Here is a 24,212-nt window from a genome sequence, read left to right as displayed (position 1 = left end):
CATCGACCCTGGGCCTCCTCCACTGCGTGCTCACCCTCACTGCCCTCTTTACCATCCTCCTCATCTCCTAGAGGAGATGTGGCACACCTCCGTCGCCTCCAGGTCCAGGTGGTATCCTCTTTGTAGCTAGCGCCAAGTTGTGGAGAGCACAGCAGACTACAGTGATGCAGGAGATCCTATGGGGGCTGTATTGTAGGACAGCCCCTGATCAGTCCAGGCACCTGAATCATATCTTCAGCAGGCCAATCACCTGCTCAACCGGCATGCACGTTGCAGCAGGAGCCTCATTGTAACAATTCTCCGTTAATGTTTGTGGCCTCTGTATTGGTGTTATCAACCACCTCCTGAGCAGGTATCCCTTATCCCTGAACTATCCCTCTAGCTGCCGCTCTTCCTCAAAGATAGCTGGGATCTGAGAGCACCCCAAGATGTAACTGTCATGGGCACCCGCCCCCCACCCCCCGCCCTCCCCTGCATCCCCCCCCGGGAAACGGGCACACACCTGCACAAGGTACATTGTCAGAGATGAGCTGCACAATGAGGGAGGAGTATCCCTTGCAGTTCATGAATTGTGCTGTGTGGCACCCTGGAGTGCGCAGGGCTACAAGGGTGCAGTCAATCAAACCTTGCAATTGGAGTAAGCTTGCTAAGTGGGCAAAGCCCACGGCCCTGGCATCTTGGCTTGTCTTGTCCTGGTCCAAGTTGATATACACGTGAGCCCTCGCGTAAATTGCATCTATAACCTCCCAGATGCAGTTCTGTGTGGCCAACTGGGAGATGCCACACAGGTCACACAGGCTGCCCTGGAATGAACCACTCACATAGACATGCAGAGTGGCTTTGAGTTTAAGGGCCACAGGAAGTGGGTGTCTTCCCCATTCCATCTGGTGTCAGGGTCTGTCAGAGGTGGTCCACCATCTCCTGGGACAGACACAGCCTTCTACAGAACTGCATCGCTGACATCTGCAGGAAGTTAACTGACGTCGGAAGACCCTCGTCCGCTACCTACACATTTGGTGTGTTGTTCCTGGAGCAGCGACAGGTCCAGCCACTCCCTCCTCAGCAAGGCACTGTCCTTGGCCAGGTGCATGGCACATCAGTGTCTCTGCCGCTGCTCTATGCCAATAAGTAGGATAATCAACTTCACAGGCTCCATGACTCTCCAGAGCATGTTGAGATGAAACTGTGTATTTGTGTCATGTTTCTTGTGAAGGAGATGTTAAGATTCAATTCTGTTTAAATGTTGCCACTTTGTCTGCTCCAGGCAACCCACATGCTGGGCAGACAGAGGAATAATTACTCCTATTTATTGGGGTGTTTGTTTTAATCAGAGTTAATGCAGTTTTGTTATTTTTTGGATTGTCCCCTGGGGTTTCAGGGTGGGGTTTAATTAGGTTGATTGAGAAGACTGGCTCATGTGCTAATGGGAGGAGCTAGGCTTACAGAGAAAAAAGCAGGCAGTTCCATGGCTGACGAGGGAAGTCAAGGACAGCATAAAAGCAAAAGGAAAAGCATACAAAATGGCAAGGATTAGTGGGAAGCCAGAGGATTGGGAAGCCTTTAAAAGTGAGCAGAGGACAACTAAAAGAGCAATAAGTGGGGAGAAGATGAAATATGAATGTAAGCTAGCTAGTAATATGAAAGAAGATAGGAAGAGTTTTTTCAATATATAAAAGGTAAGAGAGAGGCAAAAATAGCCATTGGACCACTGGAAAATGAGGCTGGAGAAATAATAATAGGAAACAAAGAAATGGCAGAGGAACTGAATAGTTACTTTGCATCAGTCTTCACAGTGGAAGACATCAGTGGGATGCCAGAGCTCCAGGAGAATCCAGGGGCACAGGTGAGTGTATTGCCTATCACTGGGGAAACTGAAATGTCTGAAGGTGGATAAATCACCTGGACCGGCTGGACTACACCCCAAGATTCTAAAAGAGATAGCTGAGGAAATTGTGGAGGCATTGGTGGTGATCTTTCAGGAATCACTGGAGGCAGGGAGGGCTTGGACTCCTCCGGAAGGCCGCTGAAGAGGAGTTACGTCTATGAGGAATATTGCTTCATTTGGAACAAATAGAATTAGGCTGGCAGTTAAAAGTTGTATCTTGTCATATTTAAATATTTTAGTTGGTGTAGTTGAGAATTCTGCTTAATTCTAAATACCCAACATGAGGATAATTAGCAGCTAATGTTTTAATATGTGGTTTGAGAATAATACCAAATATGTAAGTAACATCTTAATAATGTCTCTCAGAAATGAATGTGTAACATGCCAGTAAAATGAAAGATGTATTCATGAAAATATCAGCACAAGTCAGGCACAAATTATGCAACAAAGTAAATCACCGATATATATCTAAGCCGGGGAAACAAGTCCAAATAGGTGCCTTCAATAGAACCAGTTTAAACTGGTTAGAGAAATGCTGAATCAGAAGAAGCAATTTTTGAGAGAGAACTTCCGTAGAACGGACAGACGAATGACAGACCAATATTTGAAGGTGTCAAAATATGATTGATTGAAAGACATGCCATTGTTAAATTGACAGAACAGTGAATAAATGAAATTGCTTTTAATGAAGTGCTGGCCTGTAAAATCTGATAATGAAAACTATAACCAATTCTGTTCTTTGGTATGAAATCTGAGATCTTTTGTGAAAGCCTGCTGGCTCATTCGCTGTGGAGGTGGAACCATTGATCTCCCATTTTGGCCAAAATGAGATGTGTCTTGTCCTAATTGTATGTTTGTCTGAATATTGGTAATTTGTAATGTTTTTGATTCTAACATTTCAATGTTTTAATAAAACTAGTTTAATTGAAGAATTTCATTGAACTGAATAAAATCTCATTTATTAATGACTTAGAGGAGGGTGGATCAGTAAATTTGCTGATGACACCAAGATTGGTGGAGTAGTGGATGAGGTGGAGGGCTGTTGTAGGCTGCAAAGAGACAAAGATAGGATGCAAAGCTGGGCTGAAAAATGGCAAATGGAGTTTAACCCTGATAAATGCGAGGTGATTCATTTTGGAAGGACAAATTTAAATGTGGATTACAGGGTCAAAGGTAGGGTTCTGAAGAATGTGGAGGAACAGAGAGATCTTGGGGTTCATATCCATGGATCTCTGAAGGTTGCCACTGTTCTGGAGGTATAGAGCCGTGAAGAAGGCCTATAGTGTGTTGGTGTTCATTAACAGGGGGTTTGAGTTTAAAAGCCGTGGGGTTATGCTGCAACTGTACAGGACCTTGGTGAGACCACATTTGGAATATTGTGTGCAGTTCTGGTCACCTCACTACAAGAAGGATGTGGAGACACTGGAAAGAGTGCAAAGGAGATTTACCAGGATGCTGCCTGGTTTGGAGGGTAGGTCTTATGAGGAAAGGTTGAGGGAACTTGGGCTTTTCTCTTTGGAGCGGAGGAGGTTGAGAGGAGACCGGATAGAGGTTTATAAGATGATGAGGGGGATAGATAGAGTGAGCGTTCAAAGACTATTTCCTTGGGTGAATGGAACGGTAACTAGGGGGCATAACTATAAGGTTCATGGTGGGAGATATAGGAAGGATGTCCGAGGTAGGCTTTTTACTCAGAGAGTGGTTGGGGTGTGGAATGGACTGCCTGCAGGGATAGTGGAGTCAGAAACTTTAGGAACATTTAAGAAGCTATTGGATAGGCACATGGAGTACTTTGGGATGATAGGGAGGAAATAGATTGATCTGGGTTTCAGACAAAGCTCAGCACAACATCGTGGGCCGAAGGGCTTGTTCTGTGCTGTACTGTTCTATGACTAGGTGATAGTCTGTGCTGTACTGTGCTGTACTGTTCTATGACTAGGTGATAGTCAGCATGGTTTTGTGGCAGGTAGGTCGTGCCTTACTAACCTTATTGAGTTTTTTGAGAAAGTGACCAAGGAGGTGGATGGGGGCAAGGCAGTGGACGTGGTATATATGGATTTTAGTAAGGCGTTTGATAAGGTTCACCATGGTAGGCTTCTGCAGAAAATGCAGATGTATGGGATTGGGGGTGATCTAGGAAATTGGATCAGGAATTGGCTAGCGGATAGGAAACAGAGGGTGGTGGTTGATAGTAAATATTCATCATGGAGTGCGGTTACAAGTGGTGTACCTCAGGGATCTGTTTTGGGGCCACTGCTGTTTGTAATATTTATTAATGATCTGGATGAGGGTATAGTTGGGTGGATTAGCAAATTTGCTGATGACACCAAAGTCGGTGGTGTGGTAGACAGTGAGGAAGGGTGTCGTAGTTTGCAGGAAGACTTAGACAGGTTGCAAAGTTGGGCCGAGAGGTGGCGGATGGAGTTTAATGCGGAGAAGTGTGAGGTAATTCACTTTGGTAGGAATAACAGATGTGTTGAGTATAGGGCTAACGGGAGGACTTTGAATAGTGTGGAGGAGCAGAGGGATCTAGGTGTATGTGTGCATAGATCCCTGAAAGTTGGGAATCAAGTAGATAAGGTTGTTAAGAAGGCATATGGTGTCTTGGCGTTTATTGGTAGGGGGATTGAATTTAGGAGTCGTAGCGTTATGTTGCAACTGTACACAACTCTGGTGCGGCCGCACTTGGAGTACTGTGTGCAGTTCTGGTCCCCACATTACAGGAAGGATGTGGAGGCTTTGGAGAGGGTGCAGAGGAGGTTTACCAGGATGTTGCCTGGTATGGAGGGGAGATCCTATGAGGAGAGGCTGAGGGATTTGGGATTGTTTTCGCTGGAAAGGCGGCGGCTAAGAGGGGATCTTATTGAAACATATAAGATGATTAGAGGTTTAGATAGGGTGGATAGTGATAGCCTTTTTCCTCTGATGGAGAAATCCAGCACGAGGGGGCATGGCTTTAAATTGAGGGGGGGTAGTTATAGAACCGATGTCAGGGGTAGGTTCTTTACCCAGAGGGTGGTGAGGGATTGGAATGCCCTGCCAGCATCAGTAGTAAATGCGCCTAGTTTGGGGGCGTTTAAGAGATCCGTAGATAGGTTCATGGACGAAAAGAAATTGGTTTAGGTTGGAGGGTCACAGTTTTTTTTTTTAACTGGTCGGTGCAACATCGTGGGCCGAAGGGCCTGTTCTGCGCTGTAATGTTCTATGTTCTATGTTCTATGTTCTATGTAAATTGGAAGGAGGTATTCTCGGGGAAATGTACTGAAGAGAGGTGGCAGTTTTTCAAGGAATGTCTGTCTAGAGTTCTACAGGACAACGTTCCGAGCAGGCAGGGAGGAGTTGGTCGGTTTAAGGAACCGTGGTGCACAAAAGCTGTGCGGGACCTAGTCGAGAAGAAAAGAAAAGCGTACAAAAGGTTCAGAGAGCTTGGCGAAGATAGGGATCTAGATGAGTATATGGCTCGTAGGAAGGGACAAAAGAAGGAAATTAGGAGAGCCAGAAGGGGTCACGAGAAAGCCTTGGCAGGTAGGATTAAGGAAAACACTAAGGCGTTCTATAAATATATGAAGAGTAAAAGGATGAGACGTGAAGGAATAGGGCCTATAAAAGGTGAAGGCGGGAAAATCTGTTCGGAACCAGTAGAAATGGCCGAGGTGCTTAATGAGTATTTTGCCTCAGTTTTCACAGAGGAGAAGGACCTGGGTGGATGTACTGCGGGCGTGCGGTGGACTGAAAAGATTGAGTATGTGGAATTTAACAAAGAGGTTGTGCTGGAATCTCTGAATGGCATCAAGATAGATAAGTCGCCGGGTCCGGATGGGATGTCCCCAGGTTACTGTGGGAGATGAGGGAAGAGATTGCAGAGCCTCTGGTGATGATCTTTGCGTCATCGATGGAGACTGGGGAGATGCTGGAGGATTGGAGGATTGCGGATGTGGTTCCTATTTTCAAGAAGGGGAATAGGGATAGCCCAGGAAATTACCAACCGGTGAGTCTAACCTCAGTGGTTGGTAAGCTGATGGAGAAGATACTGAGGGACAAGATTTATGAGCATTTAGAGAGGTTTAGTATGCTCAAGAATACTCAGCATGGCTTTGTCAAAGGCAGATCGTGCCTTACGAGCCTGGTGGAGTTCTTCGAAAATGTGACTAAACACATTGATGAAGGGAAAGCGGTAGATGTGGTTTATATGGATTTTAGCAAGGCGTTCGATAAGGTCCCCCATGCAAGGCTTCTCGAAAAAGTGACAGGGCATGGGATCCAAGGGGCTGCTGCCCTGTGGATCCAGAACTGGCTTGCCCAAAGGAGGCAGAGAGTGTGTATAGATGGGTCTTTTTCTAAATGGAAGTCGGTCACCAGTGGTGTGCCCCAGGGATCTGTTCTGGGACCCTTGCTGTTTGTCATTTTCATAAATGACCTGGATGAGGAAGTGGAGGGATGGGTTGGTAAGTTTGCCGACGACACGAAGGTTGGTGGGGTTGTGGATAGTCTGGAGGGATGTCAGAAGTTACAGAGGGACATAGATAGGATGCAAGACTGGGCGGAGAAGTGGCAGATGGACTTCAACCCAGATAAATGCGTAGTGGTCCATTTTGGCACGTCAAATGGGATGAAGGAGTACAATATAAAGAGAAAGACTCTTCGTACTGTGGAGGATCAGAAGGACCTTGGGGTCCGGGTCCATAGGACTCTAAAATCGGCCCCTCAGGTGGAGGAGGTGGTTAAGAAGGCGTGTGGTGTGCTGGCCTTTATCAATCGAAGTATTGAGCTTAGGAGTCTGGGGATAATGATGCAGCTATATAAGACCCTCGTCAGACCCCACTTGGAGTACTGTGCTCAGTTCTGGTCGCCTCATTACAGGAAGGATGTGGAAAAGATTGAAAGGGTGCAGAGGAGATTTACAAGGATGTTGCCTGGGTTGAGTGGCATGCCTTATGAGGATAGGCTGAGGGAACTTGGTCTTTTCTCCTTGGAGAGACGTCGGATGAGAGGAGACCTAATAGAGGTGTATAAGATGTTGAGAGGCATAGATCGGGTGGACTCTCAGAGGCTTTTTCCCAGGGTGGAAATGTCTGCTACGAGAGGACACAGATTTAAGGTGCTGGGGGGTAGGTACAGGGGAGATGTTCGGGGGAAGTTTTTCACTCAGAGGGTGGTGGGCGAGTGAAATCGGCTGCCGTCAGTGGTGGTGGAGGCAAACTCAATCGGGTCTTTTAAGAGACTCCTGGATGAGTACATGGGACTTAATAGGATGGAGGGTTATAGGTAGGCCTAAAAGGTAGGGATATGTTCGGCACAACTTGTGGGGCCGAAGGGCCTGTTTTGTGCTGTAGTTTTTCTATGTTTCTATGTTAGAGGGCAGTCAAGTGGCTCATGTGGCCAGTGTTTGCCTCCGATGGGGGTCCTTGCTGATGCACCCTGCCATGGAGTGTATGATGATAGACCACCATCACGCCTTGCATAGGGGGGCTCATCAGTGTTATCAGTGTGATGTTGCAGCCTTTCTGTGAATGTCAGATCAATGCTTGGGACAGACTGTAGAACCACAGAAAAGTTACAGCACAGAGGGTGGACATTTGGCTCATCTTGTCCATAGTAAGAAGTTTAACAACACCAGGTTAAAGTCCAACAGGTTTATTTGGTAGCAAAAGCCACACAAGCTTTCGAGGCTCTGAGCCCCTTCTTCAGGTGAGTGGGAATTCTGTTCACAAACAGAACTTATAAGACACAGACTCAATTTACATGAATAATGGTTGGAATGCGAATACTTACAACTAATCCAGTCTTTAAGAAACAAAACAATGGGAGTGGAGAGAGCATCAAGACAGGCTAAAAAGATGTGTATTGTCTCCAGACAAGACAGCCAGTGAAACTCTGCAGGTCCACGCAACTGTGGGAGTTACAAATAGTGTGACATAAATTCTGATTCTAGGATCGCATGATAAAGACTCAGGAGGAAAAAAGCAGAAATATTTATGTGAAATAGTGTGACATAAACCCAATATCCCGGTTGAGGCCGTCCTTGTGTGTGCGGAACCTGGCTATCAGTTTCTGCTCCGCGACTTGTCCATGCCAGGGTGAGGACACCAGATGCCCTTTCTAATCCCTCCTTCCTGCACCCAGCCCACAGCCTTGTAGCTTACAGCATTTAGGGTGCAGATCCAGGTACTTTTTAAAAGAGTTTTGATGTCTCTGCCTCCATCACCAACTTGGTCAGTGAATTCTACACCCACTATCCTTGCAAAGGTTTGAAAGGTAGCAATTCCACGTTGGGAGATGCAGCAGTAGATGAACGTGTTTCTGCACAGCGAGGCTCAGTTAGACCAGCCTTGACATAAATTACAGCAGCATTTTCAATGAGATGTGCTCAGATCTTCTTGCAGCTCATCGAGTATTATTGATATGAGTGTAAAGATTATGTTTGTCAGAAAAATAAATTTATAAGATTGTGTGTGGGCGCGTGTGCATGTGTGTGAAGGAGGGTTTGAGCATGTGTATGGGAGAGATTAGAGTGCGGGAATGATTGACAGCGTGCGTAAAAATTCAGTTGATTGTGGCCTAAACAGTGTACAAACACTGCATCAAGTTATTTTTTTTAAGTACATGGCCAAACTCTGAGCCAACAGCGTGATTACCCAGGTAACACTGTAAATAAACAGAGAAACAAAGACACAGAGAAACAGAGATACACAGACACATAGAAACAGACCCACAGAGAAACAGACACAGCGACACAGAGAAACAGACTCACAGAGAAACAAAGAAACAGAGACACAGAGATACAGAGACACAGGGATACCGATAAACAGAGACATGGAGAAACATAGACACAGAGACACAGGGATACCGATAAACAGAGACACAGAGACATGGTGAAACACAGAGACACAGACATGGAGACACAGGGATACCGATAAACAGAGACACAGAGACACAGGGACACAGGGACACAGGGAAACAGATACGCAGGCTTGCCCATAGAAGACAGAGGATGGCGGTGGAAGGGTTTTCTCCATTTTCTCAATGGAGGTCTGTAACCAGAGATGTGATGTGGAGATGCCGGCGTTGGACTGGGGTGAGAGATGTTCCACAGGGATCAGTAGTGGAACCTCTGCTGTTTGTAATATATATAAATGATTTGGAAGAAAACATAGCTGGTTGATTAGCAAATTGCGGATAATACTAAGATTGATGAAGTTGTGGATAGTGATGACGATTCTCAGAGAATACAGCAGGATATAAATAGGCTGGAAAATTGGGCGGAGAAATGGAGATGGAATTTAATCTGTACAAATGCAAGGTGATGCATTTTGGTCGATCCAATTCAGGTGGGAGCTATAAAATAAATGGCAGAACCATCAGGAGCACAGACACACAGAGAGACCTGGGAGTACAGGTCCACAGATCCTTAAAAGTGGCAGCACAGGTGGAAAAGGTGGTGAAGAAAGCCTATGGAATGCTTGCCATCATCGGACAGGCATTGAGTATAAAAGTTGGCAAATTATGTTACAGTTATATAAAACATTGATTCGGCTACATTTGGAATACTGTGTCCAATTCTGATCACCACACTACCAGAAGGATGTGGTGGCTTTGGAGAGAGTACAGAAAAGGTTTACCAGGATGTTGCCTGGTATGGAGGGTATTAGCTATGAGGAGAGATTGAATAAACTGGGATTGTTTTCGCTGGAAAGACGGAGGCTGAGGGACGCCCTGATAGAAGTTTATAAAATTATGAGGGACATAGATAAGGTGAATAGTTGGAAGCTTTTTCCCAGGGCAGAAATGACAATCACAAGGGGGCACAAGTTCAAGGTAAGGGGAGTAAGGTTCAGTGGAGATGTGCGGGGGAAGTTTTTTACACAGAGGGTTGTGGGGGCCTTGAATGCACTGCCAAGTTGAGGTTGAGGCAGATACGTTAGTGATATTTAAGACTTATCTGAATAGACACATGAACAGGCGGGGAATAGAGGGATACAGGCAGCTGGTCTAGGTAGGACAATGTGATCGGTGCTTGGAGCACCGAAGGGCCTGCTCCTGTGCTGTACTGTTCTTTGTTCTTTGGCAAACAGAGAAACAGGGAAACATAGAAAAAGAGAAACATAGAAACAGAGAAACAGGAAGCAGGAGTAGGCAATTTGGCCCATCGACCCCATTACGCCATTCATTTTGATTAAGGCTGATCATCGAACTCAATATCCTGATTCCCCCCCTTTCCCCCCATATCCCTTGATCCTTTTAGGCCCAAGAGCTATATCTAATTTCTTCTTGAAATCAGACAACATTTTGGCTGCAACTACTTTCTGTGGGAGTGAATTCTATAAATTCACCACCCTCTGGGTGAAGAAATTTCTCCTCAGTTCTGAAAGGTTTACCCCTTATCCTCAAACTATGACCCGTCGTTCTGGACTCCCCCACCATTGGGAACATTCTTTCTGAATCTATCCTGTCTAACCTTATTAGAATTTTATTAGTGAGATACCCTCTCACTCTTCTAAACTCCAGTGAATATAATCCTGACCAACTTCCAAATCCTTTCCAAATCCTTGATAAGGACACCAAAACTGCACACAATACTCCAGGTGTGGCCTCACCAACGCCCTATACAGATGCAGCAAAACATCGCGGTCCCAATATTCAAATCCTCATGCTATGAAGGCCAACATACAATTTGCCTTCTTTACTGGCTGCTGTACCTGCACACCTCCGGGTGCTCCGGTTTCCTCCCATAGTCCAAACATGTGCGGGTTAAGTGGATTGGCCATACTAAATTGCCCCTTAGTGTCAGGGGGACTAGCTAGAGTAAATGTATGGGATTATGGGAACAGGGTCTGGGTGGGATTGTGTTCAATGCAGACTCGATGGGCCGAATGGCCTCATTCTGCACTGCAGGGATCTATGATTCTATGATCTGCCATGCACATGCCCACACACTCAATCTGTCCAAATCATACTGAAGAATCTCTGCATCCTCCTCACAGCTCACACTCCCACCTAACTTTGTATCATCTGCAAATTTGGAGATAATACATTCAGTTCCCTCTTCCAAATCATTAATATGTAATGTGAACAGTTGAGGTCCTAGCACAGATCCCTGCAGAGCCCCACTAGTTACTGACTGCCAATCAGAAAAAGACTTATTCAGAACATAGAACATAGAACAGTACAGCACAGAACAGGCCCTTCGGCCCATGATGTTGTGCCGAGCTTTATCTGAAACCAAGATCAAGCTATCCCACTCCCTACCATCCTGGTGTGCTCCATGTGCCTATCCAATAACCGCTTAAATGTTCCTAAAGTGTCTGACTCCACTATCACTGCAGGCAGTCCATTCCACACCCCAACCACTCTGCGTAAAGAACCTACCTCTGATATCCTTCCTATATCTCCCACCACGAACCCTATAGTTATGCCCCCTTGTAATAGCTCCATCCACCCGAGGAAATAGTCTTTGAACGTTCACTCTATCTATCCCCTTCATCATTTTATAAACCTCTATTAAGTCTCCCCTCAGCCTCTTCCGCTCCAGAGAGAACAGCCCTAGTTCCCTCAACCTTTCCTCATAAGACCTACCCTCCAAACCAGGCAGCATCCTGGTAAATCTCCTCTGTACTCTCTCCAATGCTTCCACATCCTTCTTATAGTGAGGTGACCAGAACTGCACACAATATTCCAAATGTGGTCTCACCAAGGTCCTGTACATTTGCAGCATAACCCCACAGCTCTTAAACTCCAACCCCCTGTTAATAAAAGCTAACACACTATGGGCCTTCTTCACAGCTCTATCCACTTGAGTGGCAACCTTTAGAGATCTGTGGATATGGACCCCAAGATCTCTCTGTTCCTCCACAGTCTTCAGAACCCTACCTTTGACCCTGTAATCCACATTTAAATTAGTCCTACCAAAATGAATCACCTCACATTTATCAGGGTTAAACTCCATTTGCCATTTTTCAGCCCAGCTTTGCATTCTATCTACGTCTCTTTGCAGCCTACAACAGCCCTCCACCTCATCCACTACTCCACCAATCTTGGTGTCATCAGCAAATTTACTGATCCACCCTTCAGCCCCCTCCTCTAAGTCATTAATAAAAATCACAAAGAGCAGAGGACCAAGCACTGATCCCTGTGGCACTCCGCTAGCAACCTGCCTCCAGTCCGAAAATTTTCCATCCACCACCACCCTCTGTCTTCGATCAGATAGCCAGTTACCTATCCAATCTGCCAACTTTCCCTCTATCCCACACCTCCTTACTTTCATCATAAGCCGACCATGGGGGACCTTATTAAACGCCTTATTAAAATCCATGTATATGACATCAACTGCCCTACCTTCATCAACACACTTAGTTACCTCCTCAAAAAATTCAATCAAATTTGTGAGGCACGACTTGCCCTTCACTCTGTTTCGATGTTTCTTTGCTTCCTATCTGCTAACCAGCTTTCTATCCATCTCAAGACATTACCTGCAATCCCATGTGCTTTAACTTCACATCGTAGTCTGTTATGTGAGACCTTATCGAAAGCCTTCTGAAAATCTAAATAAACCATATGCACTGGTTCTCCTTGGTCAACTCTACTAGTTATATCCTCAAAAGGTTCCAATTGATTTGCCAAACAGGATTTCCCTATTGTAAATCCATGCTGACTTTGTCTGATTATACCACTGCCTTTCAAATGCCGAGTTATGAAATCCTTGATAATAGACTCTCGCAACTTCCCCAGTACTGACGTTCGGCTCGCTGGTCTGTAGTTCCCTGTTTTCTCTCTACCTCCATTTTTGAATAGTGGGCTTGCATTAGCCACCCTCCAATCTGTAGGAACCAGTCCAGAGAACTTTGGAAAATAACTACCAATGGATCTAATATTTCCAGCGCCACTTCCTTAAATGATGGGGGTATTGCAAGATTCATAGCTTGGTGGTGAAAGGAATGAGATAGAGAATCTGGTGAACTGGTGCAGCAACAATAATCCCTCCCTCAATGTCAACAAAACGAAGGAGATTGTCATTGACTTCAGGAAGCGTAAAGGAGAACATGCACCTGTCTACATCAATGGGGACGAAGTAGAAAGAGTCGAAAGCTTCAAGTGTTTAGGTGTCCAGATCATCAACAACCTGTCCTGGTCCCCCCATGCCGACACTATAGTTCAGAAAGCCCACCAATGCCTCTACTTTCTCAGAAGACAAAGGAAATTTGGGATGTCAGCTACGACTCTCACCAACTTTTACAGATGCACCATGGAAAGCATTCTTTCTGGTTGTATCACAGCTTGGTATGGCTCCTGCTCTGCCCAAGACTGCAAGGAACTACAAAAGGTTGTGAAGTAGCCCAATCCGTCATGCAAACCAACCTCCCATCCATTGACTCTGTCTACACTTCCCGCTGCCTCAGCAAAGCAGCCAGCATAATTAAGGACCCAATGCACCCCAGACATTCTCTCTTCCACCTTCTTCCTTCGGGAAAAAGATACACAAGTCTGAGGTCGCGTACCAACCAACTCAAGAACAGCTTCTTCCCTACTGCTGTCAGACTTTTGAATGGACCTACCTTGCATTAAGTTGATCTTTCTCTACACCCTAGCTATGACTGTAACACTACATTCTGCACTCTCTCGTTCCCTTCTCTATGAACGATGTGTTTTATCTGTATAGCGTGCAAGAAACAACACTTTTCACTGTATGTTAATACATGTGACAATAATAAATCAAATCGAATCAAGTAGAGAGTGGTCTGGTTTGAAATTTTCCAGAAGGTCATGCTGAACTACAATTCCATTTGTAAGTGATTAAAGATTATTTTAAGTTTGCATTAACTTGCATTCATAGAAATCATAGAAACCCTACAGTGCAGAAGGAGGTCATTCGGCCCATCGAGTCTGCACCGACCACAATCCCACCCAGGCCCTACCCCCACATATTTTACCCACTAATCCCTCTAACCTACACATCCCAGGACTCTAAGGGGCAATTTTTTTTTTAACCTGGCCAATCAACCTAACCCGCACATCTTTGGACTGTGGGAGGAAACCGGAGCACCCGGAGGAAATCCACGCAGACACGAGGAGAATGTGCAAACTCCACACAGACAGTGACCCGAGCCGGGAATCGAACCCGGGACCCTGGAGCTGTGAAGCAGCAGTGCTAACCACTGTGCTACCGTGCCGCCCACGTTGTAGTGCAAGGGTGAATAGTAACCGAGTAGCATTCTGTTTTTCTCAGCTCTATGCATTGTATTTCTTGGGGATTGGTGTTTGTGTCAAAGAACCAGTTCATTATATATAATCATGGGGGGGACTCTTTGTGCCTATCTCATTACTTTAGGGGGAGGTGATGGTTTAGTGGTATTATCATGAGGCTATTAATCCAGAAACTCAGCTAATGTTCTGGGGACACGGGTTCGAATCCCGCCAGGGCAGGTGGTGGAATTTGAATTCAATAAAAAATATCTGGAATTAAAAATCTACTGATGACCATGAAACCATTGTCAATTGTCGGAAAAACCCATCTGGTTCACTAATGTCCTTTAGGGAAGGAAATCTGCTGTCCTTACCCGGTCTGGCCAACACGTGACTCCAGAACCACAGCAAAGTGGTTAACTCTCAACTGCCCTCCAAGGGCAACTAGGGATGAGCAACACCCATGTCCCACAAATGAATTTTAAAAAAACTTTTATGGCAAGTTGAGTAAGTGATTGGCTACCTGTGGTTTCAATTTTCTCTAGTGATATACCAGACTGCCTGCCATAATATTATCGCTGTTAATTACGCAACTCAGCTGAAAAGTCAAGAACTACCGACTAAGACCACAAGAAACTACAAAGGCATGGTGGCACAGTGTTTAGCACTGTAGCCTTACAGCCCAGGGACCCGGGTTCGATTCCCGGCTTGAGGCACTGTCTGTATGGAGTTCTCCCCGTATCTGTGTGGGTTTCTTCCGGATGCTCTGGTTTCCTCCCACAGTCCAAAGATGTGTTGGTTAGGTGGATTGGCCATTCTAAATTGCCCCTTTGTGTCAGGGGGACTAGCTAAGGTAAATGCATGGGGTTATGGGGATAGGCCTGGGTGGGATTGTGGTCGGCGCGGACTTGATGGGCCGAATGGCCTCAATCTGCACTGTAGGGATTCTATGAACAAGATTGAGAGGACTGGCAGAAGCTTGTGAATTTGGGTTGATGGTTAATGAGATGCTAAGATACCATATGGTATCAGAGAGACCAGTATGAGGGCCTGCCCTCGGATGTGGGAATGTCTCATGCTCTCACTCTAATTCAGAGTCTGTCAGTAAGATCAGGACCAAGGACTCATGGGGAATTGTGGGTGGTCTGAGGCTCAGATATCTATCCAATACATCCATACACTTGAGAGAAGTCAACGGTAACTGTGCTGTAAGACGATGGGAGATTCTGGTAGCCTGTACTCACCCTCACCCCAGATCTCCTGGCATTGCTTATCTGCAGATTGACAGATCCCATCGTTGCAGTATAAATTTTCGCTGCTGCATGTGTGTCCATCTTTCAGGAATACATTGACGGGGCAGTCTGAGGAGTTTCCTCTGCAGAACTCTGGCAAGTCACATTCTCCCCTCGGTGGTCTACAAATGGTCGCCGCTGGAAGAAACTGCAGAACAAAGGCAGCAACTGGAATTCGCTGACATTTTAACTGGGCAATTTTTCTAATGAGGTAAAAGTGAGTGGAAAATAAATTTATGAATTTGCTGATATCCAGAGGTGTCAGATGTAATGTGTCTCGGTACAGTTACGATTCTAGTTAATGATATAACTGAACAAGAAGATCCAAGAATGGAAGGCCTGGCTCAAAAGACTAACTTTTATTTTAGTTTAGAAAATGTGGAGCAACAGAGTCACAGGAGTGCCAATGAGCTTTTACAAAAACAATAAACATTTATTAAGCATGGAAAGTTATAATACAACATATTGTATTATGTACCAGGGCAGAACGGTGGCAGTGGTTAGCACTGCTGCCTCACAGCGCCAGGGACCCGGGTTCAATTCCCGGCTTGGGTCAATGTGTGCGGAGTCTGCATGTTCTCCCCTTGTCTGCATGGGTTTCCTCCGGGTGCTCTGGTTTCCTCCCACAGTCTGAAAGATGTGCTAGTTAGGTGCATTGGCCATGCTAAATTCTCTCTCAGTGTACCCAAACAGGCGCCGGAGTGTGGCGACCAGGGGATTTTCACAGTAACTTCATTGCAGTGTTAATGTAAGCAGCACAGTGGCACAATGGTTCGCAGTGTTGCCCCACAGCACCTAGGACCCGGGTTCGATCCCCAGCTTGGATCACCGTCTGTGTGGAGTTTGCACATTCTCCCCGTGTCTGCGTGGGTTTACTCTGGGTGCTCCGGTTTCCTCCCACGGTCCAAAGATGTGCGGGTTAGGTGGATTGTTCATGCTAAATTGCCCCTTAGTGTCTGGTGGACTAGCTAGGGTAAATGCATGGGCCTGGGTGGGATTGTGACCGGTGCAGACTCGATGGGCCAAATGGCCTCCTTCTGCATGTCAGGATTCTATGAACAAGGTTGAACCATCTGGCAGAAGCTTGTGAATTTGGGTTGATGCTTAATGAGATGTTAAGATATCATATGTGAGATAAATAATGCGACTATACGATCATGCCTGATGGCGGAGCCCCATCCAGACGGCAAACAGGAGCTGCACCTGGTCTTATATTGGACAAGGCGGCAAATGGGTGGGGCATATGAGTTGCAAGATATCCCGATGGAAGTGGACACCCACGCTAGTTCGACTGAATTCAGGGACCACCACTTGAGTGCAGCCAATTACATAGCCTCCCTCAGGAAGGATCCGGAAACAAGTAAACCCAGGTCTACCCGCAGTGCAGCCCAAAGCAAATCCAAGCTTTGACCAGTCAACAGTCCCTTCAGAATCCCGCCCAGTGAGGCATTGTGATTATTGCCGGTGTGCGGAGGCAGAGCAGCAAAGTAAGCTTTCAGAGCCTAGATTTAGGAAAATGACACAAAGGCCGGTGTCCAGGAGAGTTCACACCCTGGAAGGCCCTCCTACATCTGACAGGGAACAATTTAACTGCACACCAATGTCCAGATCGGAACCAATACAGACAACCGTAAGATTAAAGGAACACCCAGTATTAATGGAGGGCGACGCAGGCACGGCCGTATCGGTGATTGAAGAATCAGTGTTCAGTGAAATTCACACTGGACTCCAACCCTTAACATTAATTAAGACTGAGGACTTATACAGGAGAACCTCTGAGAGTTGTGGCTACGACCTTTGTTTCTGTCTCTTACGAAAAGCAACTGATTAGATTACCATTAATGGTAGCGGAGGGGCTGAGCCTAATGGGGTGAAACTGGTTGAGAGAATCCACCTGCATTGGGTAAACATCTTCCAGTTCGAAAGTGGCCACTTGGGTGAAGTCCTGCTGAAGTTTTCCGAGGAGGATAGGAACCATAAAAGGAGCCAAAGCGACATTACACATTGATTAGGACACAGTCCTGTGATTTTGCAAAGTCAAACTGGTATCATTTGCTTTAAGGAAAAAAGTGGAAACAGAAATGAGAAGACTGGAACGAGAAGGTATGAAAAAATCTGTCGAGTTTGTGGAATGGGCAGTACCGGTCGTGCCTATTTTGAAGACAGATGGTTCAGTCCGTCTTCGTGGGGATTTTAAACAAACGAACCATTATTCACAGCTGGACAAATACCCGATTCCCCGATCGAGGATTTCTATGTAAAGTTGGCTCATTCTCGAAATTTGATACAAGTCATGCTTATTTGCAATCGCAGCTGGATGAGGATTTGCAGAAATATTCCACGATCAATACTCTAAGGGCCTCTATCAATACACAAGATTACCTTTTGGGATGTCGCCAGCCTGACCGATCTTCCAGAGGACAATGGAGAACATATTGCAATGTTTATTTCAGATGGCCTTTTACCTGGATGACATTCTCATTGCAGGTAAAACAACGGCATAATACTGGCAGAACCGGGGGCAGGGGGGAGAGGTTCTTGTGAAAAAAAAGTGGCACTGGAGCGAGGCAACTTCATTTGAGCGATCCCCAGCATTCCCTCTAATTCCATCCTTTAATCGCTTTCCAAAGGCCAGCGTGTGGTTAAGGAGGGAGAAATGTGTCTTCCTGATACCTCAAGTGACCTATCTGGGCTATAAAGTAGACAAGTCAGGTCTACGTCCTTTGGATTAAAGATGTCCCGGCTCCCATGTCCATCCAGGAGTTAACGGTTGTTCCTAGGGCCGGTGATGCACTATGGAAGATCTATAGCAAACTGGGCCTCCATCTTGGTTCCACTACACCAACTGCTAAAAAGAGTCAAACCCAGGAATGACTTTAAGAGAATAAAGCAACAGCTGTCATCATTAAATGTCTTAGTCCATTCAGATCCGAGAAAAGAGTTAGTGTTAACTTGTGATGCGTCTCCATAAGGCATCGGGGTGCTATTAGCATATAGATTACCAAATGGACAAGAACACCCAATAGCAGGTGCCTCCAGGAGCTTGGCAATAGCAGAAAGAAAGTAATCCTATATTGAAAGAGAAGGGTTGATGGTAATACTTGGAGTGAGGAAAGTTAATCAATATCTTTATGGGCAGAAATTTGTGACTGTCACCGATCACAAGCTGTTACTGGGACTAATGAGAGAGGACAGAGTGGTGCCACCAATAGCATCGGCTCCTATCCAGCAGTGAGCACTATTATTGGTGTCTTACAACTATCAGTTGGAGCACCGGCCGGGAGGTCAAGTGGCAAACGAAGATGCCTTAAGTAGGCTACTTTAGCAGACAACCCACCAATGGCATCCAAAGTAGAAGAGACGGTATTGACCATGAATTTTGTGGATACCCTCCCAGTGGCAGCACATAACATACGTCTTTGGACACACAAGGACCCTGTCCTCGCAAAAGTTAAACACTCAGTACTGACGGGTGAAACGGAAAGGTCAGTACATCCCCAGTTCCACCCTTACTGGAGTAGGAAAGAGCAGCTCATGGTCGAAGACAGAATACTGCTATGGGGGACACAAGTGGTTGTCCTGAGTCAGCCACACCATGCAATACTTGCTGAACCACATCACGGTCACCCAGGAGCGTCCAAAATGAAGGTGCTGGCCAGCAATTATGATTGGTGGCTCAGAATGGACACAGACATAGCAACACTTGTGGGTTGGTGCCAGCAAGGACAAAAGTTGCCGCCAACAGTTCCCCTACAGCCGTGAGAATGGCCAGGTAGACCATGTGGATTATGCAGGTCCATTCATAGGCTCGATGTTCATGGTCACAGTGGATGCCCATTCCAAGAGGATGGATGTACACGGGGTACATTCAGCGACTACAACAATAGAGGCCGAGAAACTTTGCATCTCATTTGCGACTCATGGGACCGTGGAGGTGCCAGTCTCTGACAATGGACCGACTTTCGCCAGCCAGGAGTTCACCCAGATCATGAAGTCTAATGGGACTTGACATATTAGGACAGCACCATTCTATCCATCAAGCGGCCTCGCAGAGAGAGCGGTCCAGACTTTAAAAGCTGGTGTGATGTTAGTATACCTTTAAGATTTTTTTTAAAATCAGGCTCTCTCAGCCCTAGCTGATATCATTGTTGCTAAGCTGTCTACGAGGAGTCCTTTTATTGTTCCTTAAGTGGCTTAAATGGGGGTCTCAGGTACCTTCTGGGATTAGTTTTCTGACCCTGTATTGTTCGGAGGAAAACTGGTTGGCAGGTCAGGTGATAGGTGCTCTTTTGTCTTCTGTTTTGAGCTGCTGTTTAGTTTAGTTTTAGAAGAGATGTGAGGCTGGAAAGAAGTGTCTCTCTCATTCTTTCTCTCACTCCCTGGTTTTTGGAAATTCTGCTGGTTAGCTGAAAGAAAGGCTTATTGTCTTCCTGGAGTAAAGAATCTGCTGTTGGTGGCTTGACCAGGGTCTCTCCCTGGTCTTAGAACAAAGAACAAAAAACAAAGAACGATACAGCACAGGAACAGGCCCTTTGGCCCTCCAAGCCCGCGCCGCTACCTGGTCCAAACTAGACCATTCTTTTGTATCCCTCCATTCCCACTCATGTGGCTATCTAGATAAGTCTTAAACGTTCCCAGTGTGCCCGCCTCCATCACCTTGCCCAGCAGCGCATTCCAGGCCCCCATCACCCTCTGCGTAAAATACGTCCTTCTGATATCCGTGTTAAACCTCCCCCCCGTCACCTTGAACCTATGACACCTCGTGAACGTCACCACTGACCTGGGAAAAAGCTTCCCACCGTTTACCCTATCTATGCCTTTCATAATTTTATACACCTCTATAAGGTCACCCCTCATCCTCCGTCTTTCCAGTGAGAACAACCCCAGTTTCCCCAATCTCTCCTCATAACTAAGCCCTTCCATACCAGGCAACATTCTGGTAAACCTCCTCTGCACTCTATCTAAAGCCTCCACGTCCTTCTGGTAGTGTGGCGACCAGAACTGGGCACAGTATTCCAAATGCGGCCGAACCAATGTTCTATACAACTGCAACATCAGACTCCAACTTTTATACTCGATGCCCCGTCCTATAAAGGCAAGCATGCCATATGCCTTCTTCACTACCTTCTCCACCTGTGACGTCACCTTCAAGGATCTGTGGACTTGCACACCCAGGTCCCTCTGCGTATCTACACCCTTTATGGTTCTGCCATTTATCGTATAGCTCCCCTCTACGTTAGTTCTACCAAAATGCATCACTTCGCATTTATCTGGATTGAACTCAATCTGCCATTTCTTTGCCCAAATTACCAGCCTATCTATATCCTTCTGTAGCCTCTGACAATGTTCCTCACTATCTGCAAGTCCAGCCATTTTTGTGTCGTCAGCAAACTTACTGATCACCCCAGTTACACCTTCTTCCAGATCATTTATATAAATCACAAACAGTCTTCTGGGAAGCTATTCTGACTTCAACCTGTTCTGGGTGTATCAAGAGACTAGTAGAACTTACAAGACTGAGTTTTCAATTCTCCAACAAAAGGGTTCAGTTCCAGTGTCACATGAGCTTTAGTCTGTGCTGTGTTGAACCAGTTTCAAGGATTTTCTCTATGGAAGGTTTTGGTTTGAGTGGAATGTCTTCGATATATTTGTTGAGGGTTATACATTACCATGTTTGTCTTGTTTTTGTTTGTAATTGATAAAGGTTATTGCTAATTTTCTTTCCATACATGTTAACTATATTCTTAAACAAACTTTGCTTGATAAAAGTGGGTCATTTGAATCATACCTGAGGAAGCCCACGCAGACACGGGGAGAATGTGCAGACTCTGCACAGACAATGAGGCAGCAGTGCTAATCACTTTGCTGCTCACATCAAATCAGCCTTCTTGAACATCAAACAAGGAAAGCGACTGGCCTGAATGGAGTACCCAGACGAGCACTCAGATCTTATGTGGACGAGCTGGCAGAGGTATTCGCAGGCATCTTTAACCTCTCTTTACACCACAGTGAGGTCCCTATCTGCTTCAAGAAGACGACCATTATCCTGGTACCAAAGAAAAGCCAGACAGCATGTCTTAATGACTATCGTCCGGTGGCTCTGACATCCATCATTATGAAGTGCTTCGAAAGGTTAGTCAAGGCACAAATCAATTCCAGCCTCCTGGACTATCCTGAATCCACTACAGTTTGCCTACTACCGCAACAGGTCCACAGCAGATGCCATCTCCCTGGCCCTGCACTCAACTCTGGAACACCTGAGTGACAATGAAACCTATGTTAGACTCGTATTTATTGACTACAGCTCAGCCTTCAACACCATTATTCTGGCAAAACTCATCTCCAAACTCAGTGGCCTGGGCCTCAGCACCTCCCTCTGCGACTGGATCCTGAACTTCCTAACTCACAGACCACAATCAGTAAGGATAGGCAACAACACTTCCTTCACGATAATCCTCAACTCTGGTGCCCCGAAGGTTGTGTCCTCATCCCCTAACTATACTCCTTATACACCTATGACTGTGTGGCCAAATTCCCCTCCAACTCAATTTTCAGGTTTGCTGATGACACCACCGTAGTGGGTCAGATCTTGAACAATGGTGAGACAGAGTACAGGAAAGAAATAGAGAATCTGTTGAACTGGTGGGGTGACAATAATCTCTCCCTCAATGTCAACAAAAGGAAGGGGATTGTCATCGACTTCAGGAAGTGTAGTGGAGAACATGCCCCTGTCTACATCAATGGGGATGAAGTGGAAATGGTTGACAGCTTCAAGTTTTTATGTGTCCAGATCACCAAAACCTGTCCTGGTCCCCCCATGCCGACACTATAGTTAAGAAACCCCACCAACGCCTCTACTTTCTCAGAAGATTAAGGAAATTTGGCATGTCACCTACGACTCTCACCAACTTTTAGCGATGCACCATAGAAAGCATTCTTTCTGGCTGTATCACAGCTTGGTATGGCTCCTGCTCTGCCCAAGACTGTTTGGAACTACAAAAGGTCATGAATGCAGCCAAGTTCATGACTCAGGTCCGTGACCATCATCCCCGTTCCTGAGAAAAGCCTAGCAGCGGCCTTAATGATTATCAGCCGGTGGCTCTGACATCCATCATTATGAAATGCTTCGAAAAGCTAGTCATGGCACGAATCAATTCCAGCCTCCCAGACTGCCTGGATCCACTACAGTTTGTCTACAGCCGCAACAGGTCCACAGCAGACGCCATTGGGAAAATGCTTTGGAAATCAGAAACACAAAGGGACCTGGGAGTTATTGCTCAAGATTCTCTTAAGGTTAATGTGCAGGTTCAGTCGGCAGTTAGGAAGGCAAATGCAATGTTAGCATTCGTGTCAAGAGGGCTAGAATACAAGAGCAGGGATGTAGTTCTGTATCAACCTCTGGTCAGACCCCATTTGGAGTATTGTGAGCAGTTTTGGGCCCCACATCTAAGGAAGGATGTGCTGGCCTTGTAAAGGGTCCAAAGGAGGTTCACAAAAATGATCCCTGGAATGAAGAGCTTGTTGTATGAGGAATGGTTGAGGACTCTGGGTCTGTACCCGTTAGAGTTTAGAAGGATGAGGGGGGATCTTATTGAAACTTACAGGATATTGCGAGGCCTGCATAGAGTGGACGTGGAGAGGATGTTTCCACCAGTAGGGAAAACTAGAACCAGAGGGCACAACCTCAGGCTAAAGGGACAATCCTTTAAAACAGAGATGAGGAGGAATTTCTTCAGCCAGAGAGTGGTGAATCTGTGGAACTCTTTGCCGCAGAAGGCTGTGAAGGCCGGGTCATTGAGTGTCTTTAAGACAGAGATAGATAGGTTCTTGATTAATAAAGGGATCAGGGGTTATGGGGAAAAGGCAGGAGAATGGGAATGAGAAAAATATCAGCCTCATTCTGCTCCTATATCTAATGTTCTCATGGTCTTACACCACACAGGCTGCAACAGTTTAAGAAGGCAGCTCACCACCAACTTTCAAGGACAATTAGGGATGGGCAATAAATGCTGTCCTAGCCAGCAAATCTCATATCCTTTGAACAAATAATAAAATAAATTGATAGGCGTACCTTGCTAGCAGAGTCAGTGGGTCGACTCAGATATTTGCTTCCTAAATACCAGTCCCTCAACATAGTTCCCCAGTCCTTTCAACAACTTGTGACTGAGACATTATCAGTGTTGTAATCAAAGCCAATTCCAGATGCTCGATAAACATCCCTTTTGACGTCATTGGCCCAAGTACGTTTTGGACAGTTTAAAATTACATTTTTGGTTTACATAACAAGTCTGCTGTTTCACATCCAACTGGTAAGACACAAAGAAGCAGTTTCTGCCAGCAAGAGTATCCTACCCAATGAAGCTGACTCCTCTGGAGGCTGTTCAGCAACACCCACTGTGGTGAACCATCGTTGGTTCCCACTGGATAGTACTGAGCCAGGGCTGGCCAGTACTACAGAAATGTATATAGGTTACTGTGGGATTGTACTGATGTTGCTGTTGGGTTAGGGTGGGATTGTTACACCTGTGTTTGTTACTGTTGTGGCACATCCCAGTCGGGCTCCGCCTCCTGGGAGAGGTATAAGACTCCCTGCTCGGACGGGACCCCTTCAGTCTGGGATAGTGTGTTAAAGTTCTGATAGTTCCATTGTTAGTTAATAAAAGCCTTTTACTGAAGCTTCGAGCCTTGTGTCCAATTGATGCGCATCAATTTTATTAACTAAAATTAAACTCACGACGGAAGAAATAAAGAAAGGAGAGTATGGAGCAAATCCTCAAGCCAGAACGTCTGACGCTAGATCCACGTGCGTGGGCGCTTCTAACACCTTCGACCACTGCCTGAAGTGTTTTGAAGATTAC

The 24,212-nt window shown here is 45.9% G+C and overlaps 1 protein-coding gene across 1 annotated transcript in view; it reads right to left on the bottom strand.

Annotated features, from left to right (window-relative positions):
• Positions 1 to 24,212, bottom strand: part of LOC144480823 (disintegrin and metalloproteinase domain-containing protein 12-like) — a 308,106-nt gene that overhangs the window by 90,884 nt on the left and 193,010 nt on the right. Inside the window, exon 14 of the mRNA XM_078200476.1 lies at positions 15,307 to 15,502. Coding sequence (XP_078056602.1) covers positions 15,307 to 15,502 — 196 coding nt within the window. The remainder of the gene's footprint in view (positions 1 to 15,306; positions 15,503 to 24,212) is intronic.

This window comes from Mustelus asterias, chromosome 1 (assembly GCF_964213995.1).
Source record: "Mustelus asterias chromosome 1, sMusAst1.hap1.1, whole genome shotgun sequence".
Taxonomy (NCBI): Eukaryota; Metazoa; Chordata; class Chondrichthyes; order Carcharhiniformes; family Triakidae; genus Mustelus; species Mustelus asterias.
Note: the sequence above shows the minus strand (reverse complement) of the source record. Positions and strands in the feature narration are given on the sequence as shown.